This window comes from Mya arenaria, chromosome 8 (assembly GCF_026914265.1).
Source record: "Mya arenaria isolate MELC-2E11 chromosome 8, ASM2691426v1".
In the NCBI taxonomy this organism is placed as follows: domain Eukaryota; kingdom Metazoa; phylum Mollusca; class Bivalvia; order Myida; family Myidae; genus Mya; species Mya arenaria.
In genome coordinates this window covers 22,439,886-22,456,621 of record NC_069129.1, presented here as the reverse complement: position 1 = coordinate 22,456,621, position 16,736 = coordinate 22,439,886, and the positions used below count along the sequence as shown (strand labels likewise).

Sequence of the window (16,736 nt, the reverse complement as noted above, 5' to 3'; positions counted from 1 at the left end):
TATGACTATATTCCGTGCTAGGGGATTTGAACTATGATCTCTTGTCTGAAACCAAATGTAAAACACTTTTGGATATTATTGAATCTTTTAACCTGTCAAATATTATTAAAGAACCTACATGTTTTAAAAAGGGTTGTCCACCATCGCTTTTAGATGTATTTTTGACTAATCATAAAAACCTTTGTTTTAAAACTTTAAATTTCCCAACTGGTATCAGTGATTGTCACAATATGATCAGCACAGTCATCAATAATAATGCACCAGGAAATGAGAAACAAAAAGTAAGTTTTAGAAGTTTCAAAACTTTCGACATTGACTCTTTTAACAATGATCTTAGCATGATTAATGATGGTTATCACACTGACAAAAATAACATAGATACTGTATATAATGATTTTGAGAAAAAAGTTGTGAATACTATAGAAAAACACGCTCCTCTTAAACAAGTCTATAAAAAGCCTGTTCAGCTGCCTTACATGAATAGAAGACTAAGAAAAGCAATTTACAATAAGAAATACATGAAGAACAAAAATGCTAAAACATGGGAAGAATATAGAGAAAGTAGAAATTATGTAAATAAGCTTAAACGCATATCAATAAACAATTACTTTCAGGAAAGATGCTTAGGTAGATGTAAGAACAAAGACTTCTGGTCAACAATTAAACCCTATATGTCAAATAAATCAAAAAGCAATCAGTCCAAAAGTATTTTAAACAATAACGAAAAGATTATTTCAGTCAGCACTGAAGCCGCAGAAGTTTTCAATGAGTTCTATGCAAATGTTGCCAAAGATATTGGTAAAGATGTTGTTTTTAATGAGGCTAATCACCCCAGCATCAGTAAAATATTAGAACAAAACATTACACCCAGCTCCTTCAATTTTACACATGTAGGGCAATCAACAGTCTCAAAAATTATACAAAAGTTTAATGTAAAAAAAGCTACAGGTGTTGATAAAATATCAATTAAACTACTTCAGCTAGGATCACAGTCGTTAGCCCCATTTTATACTGATTTTATAAATAGCTCTATAGACAATGGCATTTTCCCAGATCGCCTAAAGCAAGCTCAGGTTACTCCAATCTTCAAGAAAAATGATCCTCTACAAAAGTCTAATTACAGGCCTGTCAGTATTTTGCCTGCACCCTCAAAAATATTTGAAAAAGTTTTAGCCGAGCAACTATCTGAGCATTTCGAACATATTTTTAATAAAAATTCTTTGTGCATTTAGGAAAGGCCATGGTTGTCAGACCACCTTTTTAAAATTAGTTGAAGACTGGAAGTCCGCTCTGGACTCAAAATAATGTGTTGCTGCTGTCCTTATGGACCTGTCAAAGGCTTTTGACTGTCTGCCCCATGATATATTACTTTGCAAACTTAAATGTTATGGTCTGTCTGCCAGCTCACTGAACTTATTAACATCCTATCTTACTCAGAGAAAACAGCAAATCAAAATAGGTCACATTACAAGTAGCTGGGCTGAGATAACCAAAGGTGTGCCACAGGGCTCGATCCTTGGTCCTTTACTCTTTAACATATTTCTCAATGACATCTTTTATTTCATCAAACAAGGATCCCTCTACAGCTACGCTGATGACAATACCCTTTCTTTTAGCGCATTTAACTTTGATACTCTGATATCAGTCCTTCAAAACGAAAGTAATGTCCTTATCAACTGGTTCTCTGTTAATTGCATGCAGGCAAATCCTGATAAGTTTCAGACTATCGCCATAGGCACCAAAACGCACTCTAAAAAGCCCAAGCTTAATATTAAAAATGCCAACATTGAATGTGATGAAGTGGTAAAACTTCTTGGAGTCAACTTAGATTTTGACCTTACCTTTGAAAATCATATTAGCATCATATGTAGTAAAGCTGCACAACAACTTAATATATTGAAAAGATTAGGCAGAAATTTGTGTAGATTAAGCCGCCTAACCATTTTTCACTCTTTTATCTTATCCAATTTCAACTTCTGTCCGTTAACTTGGCATTTCTGCTCAAATAAAAGCACAAACAAGATTGAAAAAATACAAGAAAGAGCCCTTCGTTTTGTTTATGACGACTACTCCAGTACATATGAACAACTTCTAAATAGAGCAAAACTTCCTAGCTTGTATATCAGAAGAACTAGAGCGATGGCTATAGAAACTTTTAAAATTTTGAATAATACTGCCCCACCTGTATTAAATGATTTAATTAAAGTGCATGATGCCGGTTATAATTTTAAGTATTCAAACTTATTAGAAGTTCCCAGAGTAACTACAACTAGGTATGGAAAAAATAGTTTTAAGTATGCTGCTCCGGTCCTGTGGAACTCGCTCCCAGAAGCTTTTAGAAATACAACAAACTACAATCAATTCAAAAGCTTGATTGCACATTGGAATGGACGGGACTGTAGGTGTTCAATTTGCAAATCAAATTAGTTGCTTGTTCTACAGGGCCGGACATCATCTTTGTCTTTTTGTTCAATATCTATCTTAGTTTATATCTTGCTTGTGTTGGGTCTTTTAAGTTTATTTTGTGTTTTGTGTTTCTACTTGCCTTAGCTTGTTCAAGTGTTCTAGCTGCATGCTCTGCTCTTTTTGTATAGCTGTACGTTACTTGATTTGCTTTTACTGCTTAATTTTGCTAACTAGTACTTGCTATGCAGCAGCTTGTTAATAAAACTCTCTTTGTATATGCTTTCGTCATTGTCATACCATGCTTTATTATTGATTGTGCTCTTGTATGTGCTGCTGTGAAGGAATTGCTGCTCAGGTCATCCCAGATCTGATCTGTGGTGATATTTTCGTTTAGACTACTTTTAATCTGCTTTTTGCAACTATTTTGACTATCAGTTTTTTATTACTCTTTTCTTAAGTGTCTCTTAGGCCTCTGGTCTAGAGCAGCAGATCTTTCACAGGTTTAACCTCTTTTACTTGCTTTGCTATGTGATATGTGCTTATTTAACAATGCTCAAAATTATTTTACAGCCTTCTTACCATGATATTGTGGTTCATCATGTATACTATTGTTATAGTCAGTTCAAAAGCGCTTGCCGCTTATGTTATATTGTTATTTCTGACTTGCTGACTTAAAATAAAATTTATCTTATCTTATCTTATGTTCCTCATGCTCACTCTGTAAAAGGTGCACATTTAGCAACGTAATGTTGGAAAACAAAGGTGATGTGTCAATATATAAAATCTCTTTTATTGGTTTGGTACCAATATTTTATATGGGGTTGGAGCAGGATTGTGGTGCCTTCCAAAGGGAATTTGGTGATTTTTTAAGAGAGAACCATCTTGGAGCTGTAGGATTGCAAACATTCAATGCAATTAAAGTGACACTCGTATTCAAAATCAATACATAAACTAACTTACTTGACCAGCACTTTGTCAATCACATAATTTAGTGACCAATAGAGAATGATAATATCACAGACCTACATGTATAGCTCTGTGATAATATGACTGATTTGTATATAAAAAACAGGACAATTAACTTTAATGTTTAAATTCAGATTTAAATGAAAAATTAATGTTAGGTTTAGTTGTTCTATGCTTGAAACAGGCCAATATATCAATATATGTGTACAATGCACATGTATGGAATGAAAACATTTCTCCGATTGTTTTTATCAATGAATTATGCATGCAATATAAAGGTATAAATTTAAAATTTAAAGCAATATTCTTTTTGAAATAAAACAGAATTTATTTTAATCCTGAAGCAGAAATATTAACACTCATTCCAATATACATATATGCATATTGACTTGCAATAATTATTCTTCCAAAAAAATCCATGTCAAGGTCACTATTGCTATGATAAACTCAAATTTATCTCTGATCTTGATCTAACTTGGTATAATGATTTACATATTTCTGTTAATAGCAAACCTATTGAATTAAGATTTAATTGAGTGATTGGCCATTCAACTTTTCTTTTATTTACTGAAACAAAATAAACATGCCTGTTTTAACACTATTTAATAGCAAATGAACACATTTTAACCATCATAATTATTATGTTGTAAATTTAAGTATTACATTTACAATAATTGTACAATGTATAAAAATAATATATACAGAAACAAAACCCTGATCCAGCTCAAGCTTAAGCAAGTAAACACAAGTATACAAGTTTTATGGACATTACAGTCATTATAAACTCATAAACACATACCGGTAGTAGAAATTATGAACTACATATGTACATGTACTATAATGTGAAAGTGTACACAAAGCCTGTATTTTTGTTCCATGATATACAGCAATTGAATGCACTTTTAATCATGTTTGTTTTGTTTTTCATCTTCAAAATGAATACTTACTATCCCTCAGACTTGTTTAAAAACTATAAAGCATATACATGTATAAGACAGACACATACGAGTATGATTACTATTTCAGGCAGTAAGAAATACTTGAATATTCATCAATCTGAATATCTTATTATTTACAAGAGTTGACAATACACACACACACACACACACACACACACACACACACACACACACACACACACACACACACACACACACACATATATATATATATATATATATATATATATATATATATATATATATATATATATATATATATATATATATATATATATATTCATGGTATAAACATAATACAGTGTGTGAATGCCATGTGATAAATTACGTCATATATGCTACGTCGGAAGGCAATATAACTTTTCTTTTACGAAACTATTTAAAATGAAACAAAGGGCAGTCTTTGCTACTTGGAGAGTCCTGCCTTTGTTTAATTACCGGAGTTTGATAAGGTGATTAGTTTCATCAAGCACTTCAACAAACCTGTTACAAAATAGTGGTTTGACTGCTCTGTCAGAAGGCTGTTTTGTGAAAAGGTTTGTCAAAGTGTTTTTAGAAACTAAACTCTCAATCAAGTTCTGGTAAAAGACCAAAGGCGGGTCTCCGTTAGCAGCATAGACTGCACTATGTTTCATTTAAAATGGTGCAGAAATAGTGAAGTTATCTTTGTTTATAGTCTTCATTCGAAGCAAAAAGTTGCCCGATACAGAACCAAATTAAAACTGAATCAGCCACCCAGGGTTCTGTACCAGTTGTAATTTACAACCACAATGTACACACAATGTATTAAAAATAGGATATCACATAAGTGGACATTCAATACAGAATTTAATAAAATTGCTAAAAGAGAATATCAATTGCAATAAACAAGTTTAATAAATTAAGTATTGAATGACCATGAATGGGATATTCTATTTATATCATAAATACTAATTTGATGCTTTGCAGTGCTGAATAAATAAAACGTCGCTATAAAAGCTTGAACAACTTCAATGCTTTTCATTTATGAGTTCACATCAACAGTTATTACACTAGTTATATATCAAAAATATATAGTGTCAATATAAATTTCATGATGGTGACGCCAGTTATCATATAATATACATCTTTCAAAGAGGATTCAGGCTATTTTCAACTGGTCCAGTGCAAGGTCTGTAAGATGTCGCAGAACTTTCAACACATTCTCTGAAGATTTTGTGAACAGCTGAAAATATATCAACATGTCAATAACACTGTATCAAATAGCATGTTTGTACATGAATGTACAAAATGTATTCACCTATGACATTAATGCTACTCACCTATGACATTAATGCTACATGTTTTATTTTTAAAATTGCTTGACCGAGATGGAGCCAAATCCTACACTTGTTTCTTCTTTGTTTTTTTCTCAGTCATATGAAAGGCATTATTAGTTTTGATAAAGCCAGAGTAATACGCCTTTCTTTATATATATATATATATATATGCATTGCCTATGGCAATATACTAAGTTTCATTCTAATGTTTTTTGAGTTTATATGGCAAATGTGAGTTTTTACATGACACCATTGAAAATAACAAAGCCGCCATCGCCCCCCAAACACTTTCCTTATCACAAATCCCAGATGAACTAAAAGTAAAATTAATTGATCCCTTTTTTCTTTGCGTTTATGCTGTATGAACACAGTAAGGCAGGTGAGCAAATTCTATGAAGCTCGCAAAGCATTTATACAGCAAAAACGTCATAACTCCCTGCCTGTTATACAATATGAAAGTCATGTTTAATCTATACAAAAGACTAGGCAAATGTAAATATAACCAAGTAAATCTCACTTTAAGTTTCCCGTCGGTGTTGACTGATACAACTGATGATGTCATATGTTTTAACGGCAGACGCTGAAAAATGCATGGAAATGGTCAGTATGTAACATGGTTATGGAAGATGAACAATTTCAAATACATTTTACTGATTATGTCTAAATTGTGAATTAAAGTCTGAAAATGAAGACTTAACTATTGCAAATAGCTGGCATTTCTATTCTTCTGTGACCAATTTAAAAATGGGTACAGTGGTTGAGAAGTATTAAATTTAAAATGATCCTATCTTATATTGTGAAATAAAGTAATGTTACATTTTATTTGATAAGGGTGTAATCATTTAAGCACTTTTTAAAACATTTTTACTTCCTGTAAACTTTTAAAACAAATTTTACCTACCTCAAGTTTAATGTTGAAGATCTCGTAAAAGTGGGTCTCTAGTCCGGCTATAAACAAACTCGCTTCAAAATCAGTGAAGGCATCTTCCTGTTCACTTCTTATCCTGTAAAGACAGAAGACCACCATTATTCAAGTTTGATTAGACACAGTGTTTCCCCCAGGACTTATTTAAGGGATGTCGGACTTAGCTACGTGGGCCAGGGAAGGATGTCCCCTTTATTTTTCGTATTTAAAACATCGATGTAGCAATTTGATGTATATTTCATAATCATCCAAGGTAAAAAAGTACAAGTAAATCAAACTCAAAATAATGGGAAAACACAATGAATGCAAAGTAAATAAGATTACAGCCTTCCTACAGGAAGATTAAAGATTTATTGCATACTTTTTATGACATGTCGCGTGCCATGATTAAGCATGTCCGACCAATTAAGGCATGTCGAGATTACGGCTTTGTCTGTGTAGGCGTGTTCAGTTCCAACAGCTGATAAGGCCCTGGTTAAACATATCTTACACTAAGCAGTGAACTTACTTTTTTTTCAATTCTTACCCAAGTATATAAGGGATCTGGTTGACCTGGCAGCTGAAGGGCTGAAACCATTTTGGCAAGGTGGCCACTCTAGCAAACAGTATGACCTGTTTTGTCCACCCTTTCAAAATCATATGGGGTGTTTTAGTTTTTGAGTAATTAAAGCTTCAAATTATCATCAGAATAAACCATGTATAATTTACATGGAAGATTTTGTTGTGATCTCACCATTTCCTCCACAAGTCTTAAGGCTTAATAGTAACTCACTGTTTCCAGAGCCTAAGGCAGTCTTGTGCCTGGGTGGAATAGTCTATCTGGGAGATTCCCTTCACCTCTGCAGGAATACCATACACCAGGTCCAACGGCTTGTGAGCTGGAAGAAAGATTTGTTTTCCTCAAGTGTTGATATGAATACAAATTATATAGTATGTTCTAAATTACTTTCTGAGCATACTAGAACTCATTTCTGTATTTGGTGACATTCAAGTTCAAATACAAGGCAGTCTTTCTACAGTTATCTTAACCAGAATTCAGCTCCACTATTAAACTCAAGAAGAGCTGTCGCAGCATGTGCTGAATGCTCCAGAAGTGTCATCCAGTTCAATGGTTTATGCAATAGCAAATATGCCTACATTCAGGAAAGGCTAAAACAAACTATACCAGACCCCCTGATGGTTGACCTCAAGTGTGGGGAGTGATGAAGCAAGAGGTAGGGACGTGGGTCTTGCACATGATATACCAAACACAGTCATGCCAAGTTATTTAAAAATCCTTCCCTGCATGTCAAAGTTACTGCCAAGACACAGAAAACCAGACAGACAGTGTGATTATAATATATGGACCATACAGGGCATAAAAAGTATAAATATTTACTCATTTTAATATCAAAATTCCTCTTCAGGCTGTCCTCTTAAGGACGAAAGAAACTGACTAAAATCAAACAAAAAAATGGCCAAGGTAGAGGCATCTTTATTATGTATTCTGCTGTCAATTAAATGAAGTTGTATCTTTGTGATGCTCCATTATTTCATATTAACATGACACAACAGTACATTTATTCTTGATACTTTTTTTATAATAAAACAAGTATTATAATTTATGTTTATTCAGAATTCTCTTGAGAATTTCTTGTTTAAGTTTAAGTTTTGTCATTACTCAGAAAAATGTTAAAAAGAAATGCAATACAAGTATGTTTTACTTAATAAGAAGAATGGCTTGACGAGTAAATCATTGGACATCTCTTCATTTATCTAGGTAATAAATTAAGAAGTTCTGAATGTTACAAAATTTCAGCTAAATCTGATCTTGAATTTATATGAAATTGACAAACTTTCATACTTTCTTCGTAGCCTGTGAACATGGCAGCCATGAAAGCCAGCTCATGTGAAGAAAACTTCTGTTTCATCACTTTACAATCAAACTGCACCTGAAATATTTTGGAAAACATAACAGAGTGAGAGTGGTGTAGTGGTATGTGTCAGCCTCCCACCCAAGAAATTATGGGTTCAGTCACCCCCTGGGAGTTATATCACAAGGCTGCCCCAAAATGTACATTAGTATGTGTTTCTCCCCAGGGAAATGACTTGAGGGTGACCCATATCAGTATTCTAAGCTGTCTTTACAATCAAGCTTAAATAACTTACTACCATATTATAGTTTTTCAGAAAAGCACACAAACTTGTAAGCGAATGTAACATGAATTCGGAAATGATGTAGTTGAATTTGTGTCCCAGCTCTGTGCACTCTGATGTTTAATTTGGAATTGAGAGTGGGCTAAAATTTCAAAACTGATAAATCTCAATAAACCACTGGAGAGCATTTGATAAATAACAATTATGTAATGCAAAAAAAGAAGATACTGACATCTGACACTAGGCATTAAAGTGTTTAATAGATATATGCAATAGTAATGCTTTGAAATGTTCACTCAATTTATCATTAGCAGTAGATTATCCTGATGGCTCATTTAACCAATCGACTTTAAACTTGATGTTTGACCTTTATCAAGAGGAAAATAAGCTGAACGGCCAAACTTTTGTTTAACAGCAATTCAGGCTTTTTCTTTCAAAAAGTGTAATTTTGTTCAATACTTTAAGATGTCAGAAAGCCAAACAAACCTCTAGCCAGTTCTGCAAAGTTTCTGACAACACAACAGGCCCATGTATCAAGGCTGTAGAGAAGTATGTAAACTCTGACTGCTGCTCCTGCTTTAGTGGGTTATATTCCAGGTCCGTGCTGAACAAAACTGCTTCACACAGGACCTTCTCTTCAGTTTCTGAAGAGGATAAAGTCAAATAATTATACATCAGGTAGTGTTCAATAAATTTTCAATGCTTTAAGATCTTTTTTTTAATGTAGCTTGAAGTTATTTTTCATGACACTTGTGAGAGCAAGATTTTTAATACAATTAACATATTTTGTTCTTTCTAGTACTACCTGTAGATGCCAATTAACTACATGCCGAACCCACTCAATGAGCTTTTTACACAAAGATAATGCCCTTCCATGCAGTTGTAATACAGGATAGTGTAGAGTTGAGCAATACATGGAGCCTGTTATTCATAAGTAACTTTAATGTTTATTGCAAAATTTTGATACATTTAATAAAAAAACAACATATACCAGTAATATTAAACATGACTATTATTAACAAGTATGTACATGTAACATGAAGTCAGTCATCCAAATTAGAGTTTTGAAACAACACTGCCAAATTTTACATAAAAGATAATATGTCAACAAGCCCTTTTATATAAAATCCAGAAATTGAGCAAGCACGAAAAGCACTTTCATTAGGGCAGGGCTGGTGGTGTTAGTAGTTTATACTCCAGGTCCCGGCATGAGCACATTGAAGAGTCCCAGAGTGACAGTTCAACCACTGCACACCTATCCTGGGCAGACTATGTGGCGGTTAACCAGTACTAAGTGCCTCCACCTCTGCAAGGAACTGACAACTTCTGTACATGCCAGGGGCAGTGGTACAGTGTGAATGGTCATAGAAAGGATTTCATAACCAATCACAACAGAAGTGACCTGGTCCGCCCGGGAATCGAACCCGGGTTGTCCGATTCAGAGTCCAATGCTCTACCGATTGAGCTAACCAGGGCAGGGCTGGTGGGCTTGAGCTTATTTCAACCATAGACTTTAGTTTTACCTTTGAAGTTGTTATGGACAACTATGTGTATTATTGAATATTTAACATACAAAATGTGAAGGTCACTTACTGTATCTTTTCTTCCCTTTAATTTGTATCAATAATGCTTTGGAGTCATCTGTAAATAAAATATTGAGATAAAATAAAGGCTTGATTCTAATTTGACAGGCTGTTATGTATAAATTCGCTCTTGGTTTTTTCAAACATTATTTTGAGATCCAATTTGTATGAATTTAAGGCAAAAACCATAATAATTTTAACCCAAGCAATTTAGAAACAGTCAGTTCCTAATTTAAAAAAAAAATGAAACTTTTAAATTCAAAGATTGAATTATACAAGGGAGTCACAGAGAGCTGCAGGCAGACACACAAACTGGTATATTTATTAGTCTCATTCATACAAGGAGCATAACTTAACAATTATTAGAGCAAGAATTACATGGCTTGCTTTACATGTTGTAGAGATTTAGCTGAAGGGTTATAGAAGGGTGGTGCACCCTGTCCTTTTTCAGTAGCATCCTTCTGCCCTTATAGAGACCAGCATGGGCACCCTTCTGTCCTTATATAGAGACCAGCATGGGCACCCTTCTGTCCTTATATAGAGACCAGCATGGGCACCCTTCTGCCTTCATAGAATTAAATGCTCAAGACTGTCAAATATTTCTTTTGTATGGTTTAAAACTTATTATAATATTTTGAATACATACACACTTTACATATCTGGCTGTTGAAACCTTATATTACTTCAATTAAACACATCTTTTAACATTTCTTGCCAAATTCAAGATGTTCAACTTCTTCATAGCCCGATTTAATGTGCCCTTTCTACCCTAAGCGCCCTGTCCCTTTTCTGCAGCATCTGTCCTTTTTAAATCCTAGCTAAAACCCTATATTGTGTGTCTGGCAATAGGAGAGCCAAGTTTCAGCTGAATATCTTGAATGTGTTTTGAGTTATGTATAGCCAAATGTTTGCACAATGATGGTAAAAAAAATAATAAAAACCCTGATTTTTTTCTAAAGTAACAGGCGAGCTAAAAATAAAACAAGGCAAGTTTATCCTTACCGATTCCTGTATCGAGTCCAGAAAACAGCCCTATTTTTGCATCTCCCGGCTCACTGACATCAATATACACACCTTTCTTTGTTTCCTGAAGAAAATAAGGGCATTGAGCACCAACCGACATTGAAAAGTCCAGGTGCAATATTCAATATCATTCTTATCCTTAGATATGCCTGAGTGATTCCATTCAGTCTATTGGCCATCTATTTATACAGTCCAATTAAACCGCTCAGACTCTACTCTCAAACCTAAGTTAGATCCGAGATGGTAATTGATTACAGCCCCAGGCCCTAATTCCTCGAACAATCTTTTTAGTCAATTATAACAGGAACAAGGTATAAAAAGGTTATTTTTGTTCCGGTATAGTTAGTGTAGTATTACTCTATTGAGACTTTTAAAGGAAATTATCTAATCTAATGATAATCATGATTAACGTTTTTTTTGTAAAATCTATGTGAAGTAAGTAATTTTCCAAAATGAAACTAGATATTTAAGCTCGTTAAGCTCGAGATTTTTCAAGAAATTTGGGCCAGCATATAACTTTTTAGATAAAAATTAACTTACAATTATTGTAAGTTTATTTTTATACTATTATTCCATTCGGAAATTGTACCGGTAATACACAGTGGCATAGTCTTTTTTTTGCACTTAAATAAAATTAAAGGAATTATTTAGTGAAGTATCTGTTTTATATAACCTCATCTGCAATCCACATGTATAAGGGCTTTATTTCATTTTTCATAATGGAATTAAAGCTGCACTCTCACAGATTGACCATTTTGACAACTTCTTTATTTTTGGCTTGGAATGAGGCAATTGTTGTGCAAACATCTGGGACCCAGTTATATAAGACTGCTGATTAAAGATCAGATCACAGGTTTTCATAATAGTGTTAATTTTTTTAATTTTGATGGCAGTTTTACAAACAATTTAGATCTGTTCTACAGTGTGTGTATACCACGTGAAAAATTGCGTCATAAATGCTACGGCGGAAGGCAATATTTTGCTTCCAATAAGACTTTAAACAAAGATAACTTTAATAACTATTTCTTCACCATTTTAAATGAAACATAGCACAGTCTACGCCGCTTACGGAGCACTACCTCTGGTCTTTTACCAGAGTTTGATTGAGAGTTTAGTTTCTTAAAACACTTCGACAAACCTTTTCACAATACGGCCGTCTGACGGAGCACTGTCAAAACATTATTTTGGAAACAGGTTTGTCGGGGTGTTTGATGAAACTAATCACCTTATCAAACTTCGGTAATAAAACGAAGGCGGGGCTATTTAAGCGGCATAGACTGCCCTTTGTTTTATTTAAAATGGTGTAGTAAAAGAAAAGTTATCATGTCCAGTCTTTATTTTAAGCAAAATGTTGCCTTCTGACGTAATGTAGCATATATGACGTAATTTATCATGTGGTATACACACACTGTTCTATGACAAGCTAGCTTATATAACTGAATTGAAGGCATTGATGTTTAATTCAGTGGAATCAGACAAAAAATGTCAAAACTGTCCATTTGTGAGTGTGCAGCTTTATGGGGTATGGTAGTTAAAAAAACACATAAAAAACAACAACATACCTACATGACTGTATCCACCCTTCAAAATCTTAAGGTATTCAGTTTGCAATTTAAAGATTATAGTTCAAACAAGAGTTGCAAACTCACAGCAGATATGTGAGAAGAGAGTGTTCTTGAGAAGTGAGAGAGATCTGATGCTGCTGTCTTGAAATTGTACAGGGGTGTAAGTCGAAACACTTGCCACAGTTTGCCCATCAACTCTGTGAAAGAAAAACGATCAAAGTCAGTTGACACAATTAATATAAGGCCATAAGCCAATGAGCCTGTCACTGTTAATATATTTCCCCTAACAAAAGTTGACTTGTTATGATTGCAAAACCAGAAATGCCAAGAATTAATGTAAGAATTTGAGCTCATTGATTCAAGTCTGATTTTGATGACTGCAAAAATAATGACATCAATTTCTCTTTAATTTATGCTTAAGTATTCAAAAACAATTTTGTATTCCATTATTTACGGCAAGAACTTCTCATAATCATACTGAATTCTTCATTCTTTAAACAGCAGGATTTTACGTTTAATATTATTCTCCTCTATCTCTGTGCGTGATGTGATCTGCGAAAAGGTTTCATCTTCAGAACGCTTTGCTCTAGGATTTAAAGGTGTACTGGTTAAGGCTGAATCTCGCTGTCCCTTTGTTCTGGTATTCAGAGGCGTACTTGTTCGTCGAGCAGAGAGCTGAGTAGTTTTACTGTGTGCAGCTGAGGTCCTCCACGTGGCTCCTTACATGAAAATTTGAAATAAGTCGTGTTAAAAAAATAAATATAAAAAATGAAATGATTGAATAATGAAACAGGGTATTGAGCGATGAATTCCAACAATTTACCAACAATGATTTTTATACATCTATATTATATAACAAATATCAGACTGCAAAATTTAATGTTAACCTAAATGAATGTCTTTCATGTCAATTTTGTTTACCTTTAAAAAAACTCCCCAAAATCTTATATTGCTCCTGGAATGTATTTCCCCATAGTGAAAGTTTACATCAAATGGTCTGCTAAATCCTATCAATTTTCTCAAGTGTCAAAAAAGACACTTGTCTTCCATTCATTTTTCAGAGTTAAAATTCCACAAAGCACTCCACTTTCAGTCTCTTTTATAACATAATGGTAATATTTACCTGTTGGTCCAAATCTCCTGACATTTGGGGTCCTGTATGGTGTTCCAAATCTTGAAGTGCGAAGAATGCTTTCTCGCCGAGTAGAAAGCACCAAATCAGGAGCCCCTCTGTTAATGGGTGTTTCAGTCATCGTTATGTTCTGGAGTCTCCATGTTCAAACCTGAATGATACAAGATAGCAGCAACTGACCAGCAGGTGAAAACATCTCAGTACTTTTTTAAGGAGTTTTTTGAGACGTTCACTTGAATTTAGAGGGTAAGTGAATAACTGTTCAAATAATGCGAAAGTTACTGGAGTTATATAACTTAATTTTTTATCTTTGGATCTAAATCATTTAAAGTAGAGGAAGATATTGGGTGATTTTGAGTTTATTTATATTCGCACTCCGGCATTTCTTGAGTGCTCCGATAAGATTGTAAGTCATACAAGTTTTTTTGGAGCATATACTGATAAAATTGTCTCAAGTATTTCAGTTTTCACAGCTTCATACTAGTCTAAAATAATAGACGTGTATTACAGGATTCTTCTTATCCCTAACGTCTAAACAGTTGTGCAAAAACAGTTTGTTTTTTAAAAAATACTGAAATTGTATTTAGAGAAGTATTTTATGTTTCTAATAGATAATTAAGGTTTATATAAATACATGGGTGAAAGTTGCAAATTTTCAAAATACTGAAAAATTAAGCGGGGGCCAGGGGGCCAGGACCCCTGGTGGGTCCAGGGCAAAGCCCTGGCCAGGGGTTCAGGGGGCCGGAGGCTCCCGGAAGCTCCAGGAATTAAGCATTTTAAAACACATTTCAAAGCCTTTCCTGTCTTTTAATCAATCAAATATATGTTGTATATTTATATTTCTGGCAGCTTTTGTCAAAATACATGTACACAAGGCCCCTGACAGAAACATCTCTCAATACTTGAATTCTTGCTCATTAATCAAGAATTCATTTAACTCTGTAACTCATTCAATAAAAGTTAAAAAATGAAAAACAGAATACAATTAAAGATTTATATTTAATAGTGTTTTGTATTTTTATCAAGTTACCAATCAGACCATTTCACACCCTTCGAATCGACTTTTGACAGCCTTTGCCACCTCCATTTGTTTTTCGCAGGCTGTTCAAGCTCTTTAGTATTATACCCTGGGGCTACAAACTTCATGTTCAATTTTGACAGCAGTATTTTGATTTATTTCATTGTTTATTTTTGCCTCTAATTTGCGGTAAGTCGTAAATGATACTGATCTTAAATATTCGGCAAAAAACGGCTTATTCCGCCATCGAAGTTTTTGTTGGCGCGGAAACTGCCGAGGTTATTCGGAGATCATTGGAATGACGGTGCTTTTTTAGGAAAAAAACAACTATTTATGGAAACGTTTGGCTGATATCGCCGACAGAATTTACCGCTTATGGCAACGCTATTTATAGAACGAAATTGGGAAACCAGAAAATTTAACTTTGTTTTATCTACCTACGATTTTGAGTAGATCGCGATGTTGATGATGGGGTTTGGGGGTACCCTCCCCCCGGATTTACACGATTTAAAAAAAAAGCCCCTGAGAAAACCGAAAATACGGAATTCCGTATTAATACGGAAAACTTTCACCCATGTAAATATGAATATAAACTTTATATTCATATTTAACCATGTAAGTGCAAATACATTTTGCACAAAACAAGCCTTAAATGCATTAAAACACAGGATTTACCTATCCACTAAAACGAAACTTGACTGACACGGACAACAAGTATACCAATCGCAACAACTCAGCCCTCGCCGGCAAGCTTCGAGATAGACCTCATAAAAACAATCATAACAACTCGGCCATCTCTGAGGTGTTCCGATTGTTGTAAAACTGTTAACACAGCCTTGCAGTTGCCCTTCATGTATATATATCAGAGACAGTATGAAGTGATAAAAACACATCATACTCATAATAATTTGTTAGATTTTTATTTGTTTGTGTCAGAACTAATATAAAATATAATTATCTGGTTATATTTGTTGTTTTTATAGACGCAATATGCTTTAACCTGGAATCCTGATCAGAATAACTACCCACTTTTGGTACAAAACATGTGAAGGATTTGCCATATCAAAAATCGTAAAAAAATCAATGTCACGGTACATAAGCTTGCCATTCTCCACCCAGGACTTTCTGTTTGTGGTAGCCATGGTTGGAACAACCCCAGGGATCATCGGTAGTATACTTACATCTGAGACCCTAACATTAAAATTACTCGCCAACTTGTTTTAATGTCCAAATCAAGTTACTTTACACATCACAACCGATGGAACGAATGAAAAGGGTACGAATAAAACCTGTTAAAAGATCATTGTATACATGCGACCAATCTTATCTAAAACGAACGTTAAACTTATTAAATTATATTCAATTTTCTGGATTACAATTTTTCTTAGCAATGAATAACATGCTGATATACTTACGTTAGACGTTCATTTTTAAGTTTATGTTTACATTTCGCGCAGTCGTGAAAATAGTCAAAACGGCCAATTTACTACGGTATGTGGCGACACAACTGCAGAAGTCCAGTGGATTTCGCCAGAAATCCAATTAAAAAGGGAAATCCACTCGCAACTCTTTTATTTTTAAAAATCTATTTTTCTTTACTATTGAACTATGCTTCATGAACGGTCTATATTTCAAATCTTAATGAATTTGATAAAAAAGTGAACAATTTATGGAAACTTTTTGAAAAAAGTACGGAAATCGTACTGTAGTGAAATCAAATTTAGG

At 34.0% G+C, this 16,736-nt stretch overlaps 1 protein-coding gene across 2 annotated transcripts; it reads right to left on the bottom strand.

The window, feature by feature from the left end:
• Positions 1-4,617: 4,617 nt before the first annotated feature.
• On the bottom strand, positions 4,618-16,487 carry LOC128243805 (centromere protein L-like). Of its 2 annotated transcripts, none has more exons than XM_052961757.1 (12): positions 16,427-16,487; positions 13,985-14,144; positions 13,374-13,580; positions 12,946-13,058; positions 11,276-11,360; positions 10,284-10,331; positions 9,177-9,334; positions 8,398-8,485; positions 7,327-7,432; positions 6,531-6,633; positions 6,147-6,209; positions 4,618-5,535 (listed from the first exon to the last, which is right to left on the bottom strand). In XM_052961757.1, the coding sequence occupies exons 2-12, from the start codon at positions 14,112-14,114 to the stop codon at positions 5,452-5,454; spliced, it is 1,185 nt and encodes a 394-aa protein (XP_052817717.1). In that variant the 5' UTR covers positions 14,115-14,144; positions 16,427-16,487; the 3' UTR covers positions 4,618-5,451. The 2 variants fall into 2 exon arrangements, with proteins under 2 accessions (XP_052817717.1, XP_052817718.1); XM_052961758.1 differs by lacking the exon at positions 16,427-16,487 and adding an exon at positions 16,193-16,272.
• Between the last annotated feature and the right edge of the window lie 249 nt (positions 16,488-16,736).

Bases quoted from the DNA above. Each gene is read 5' to 3' on its own strand.
- LOC128243805 (XM_052961757.1), bottom strand. From the start codon at position 14,114: ATGACTGAAACACCCATTAACAGAGGGGCTCCTGATTTGGTGCTTTCT. The intron at 6,634-7,326 runs GTGAGTTACTAT...CTGTCTTTACAG, and splicing joins TGCCTTAGGCTCTGGAAACA to GATAAGAAGTGAACAGGAAG. The intron at 6,210-6,530 runs GTAGGTAAAATT...TGCATTTTTCAG, and splicing joins TCTTCAACATTAAACTTGAG to CGTCTGCCGTTAAAACATAT.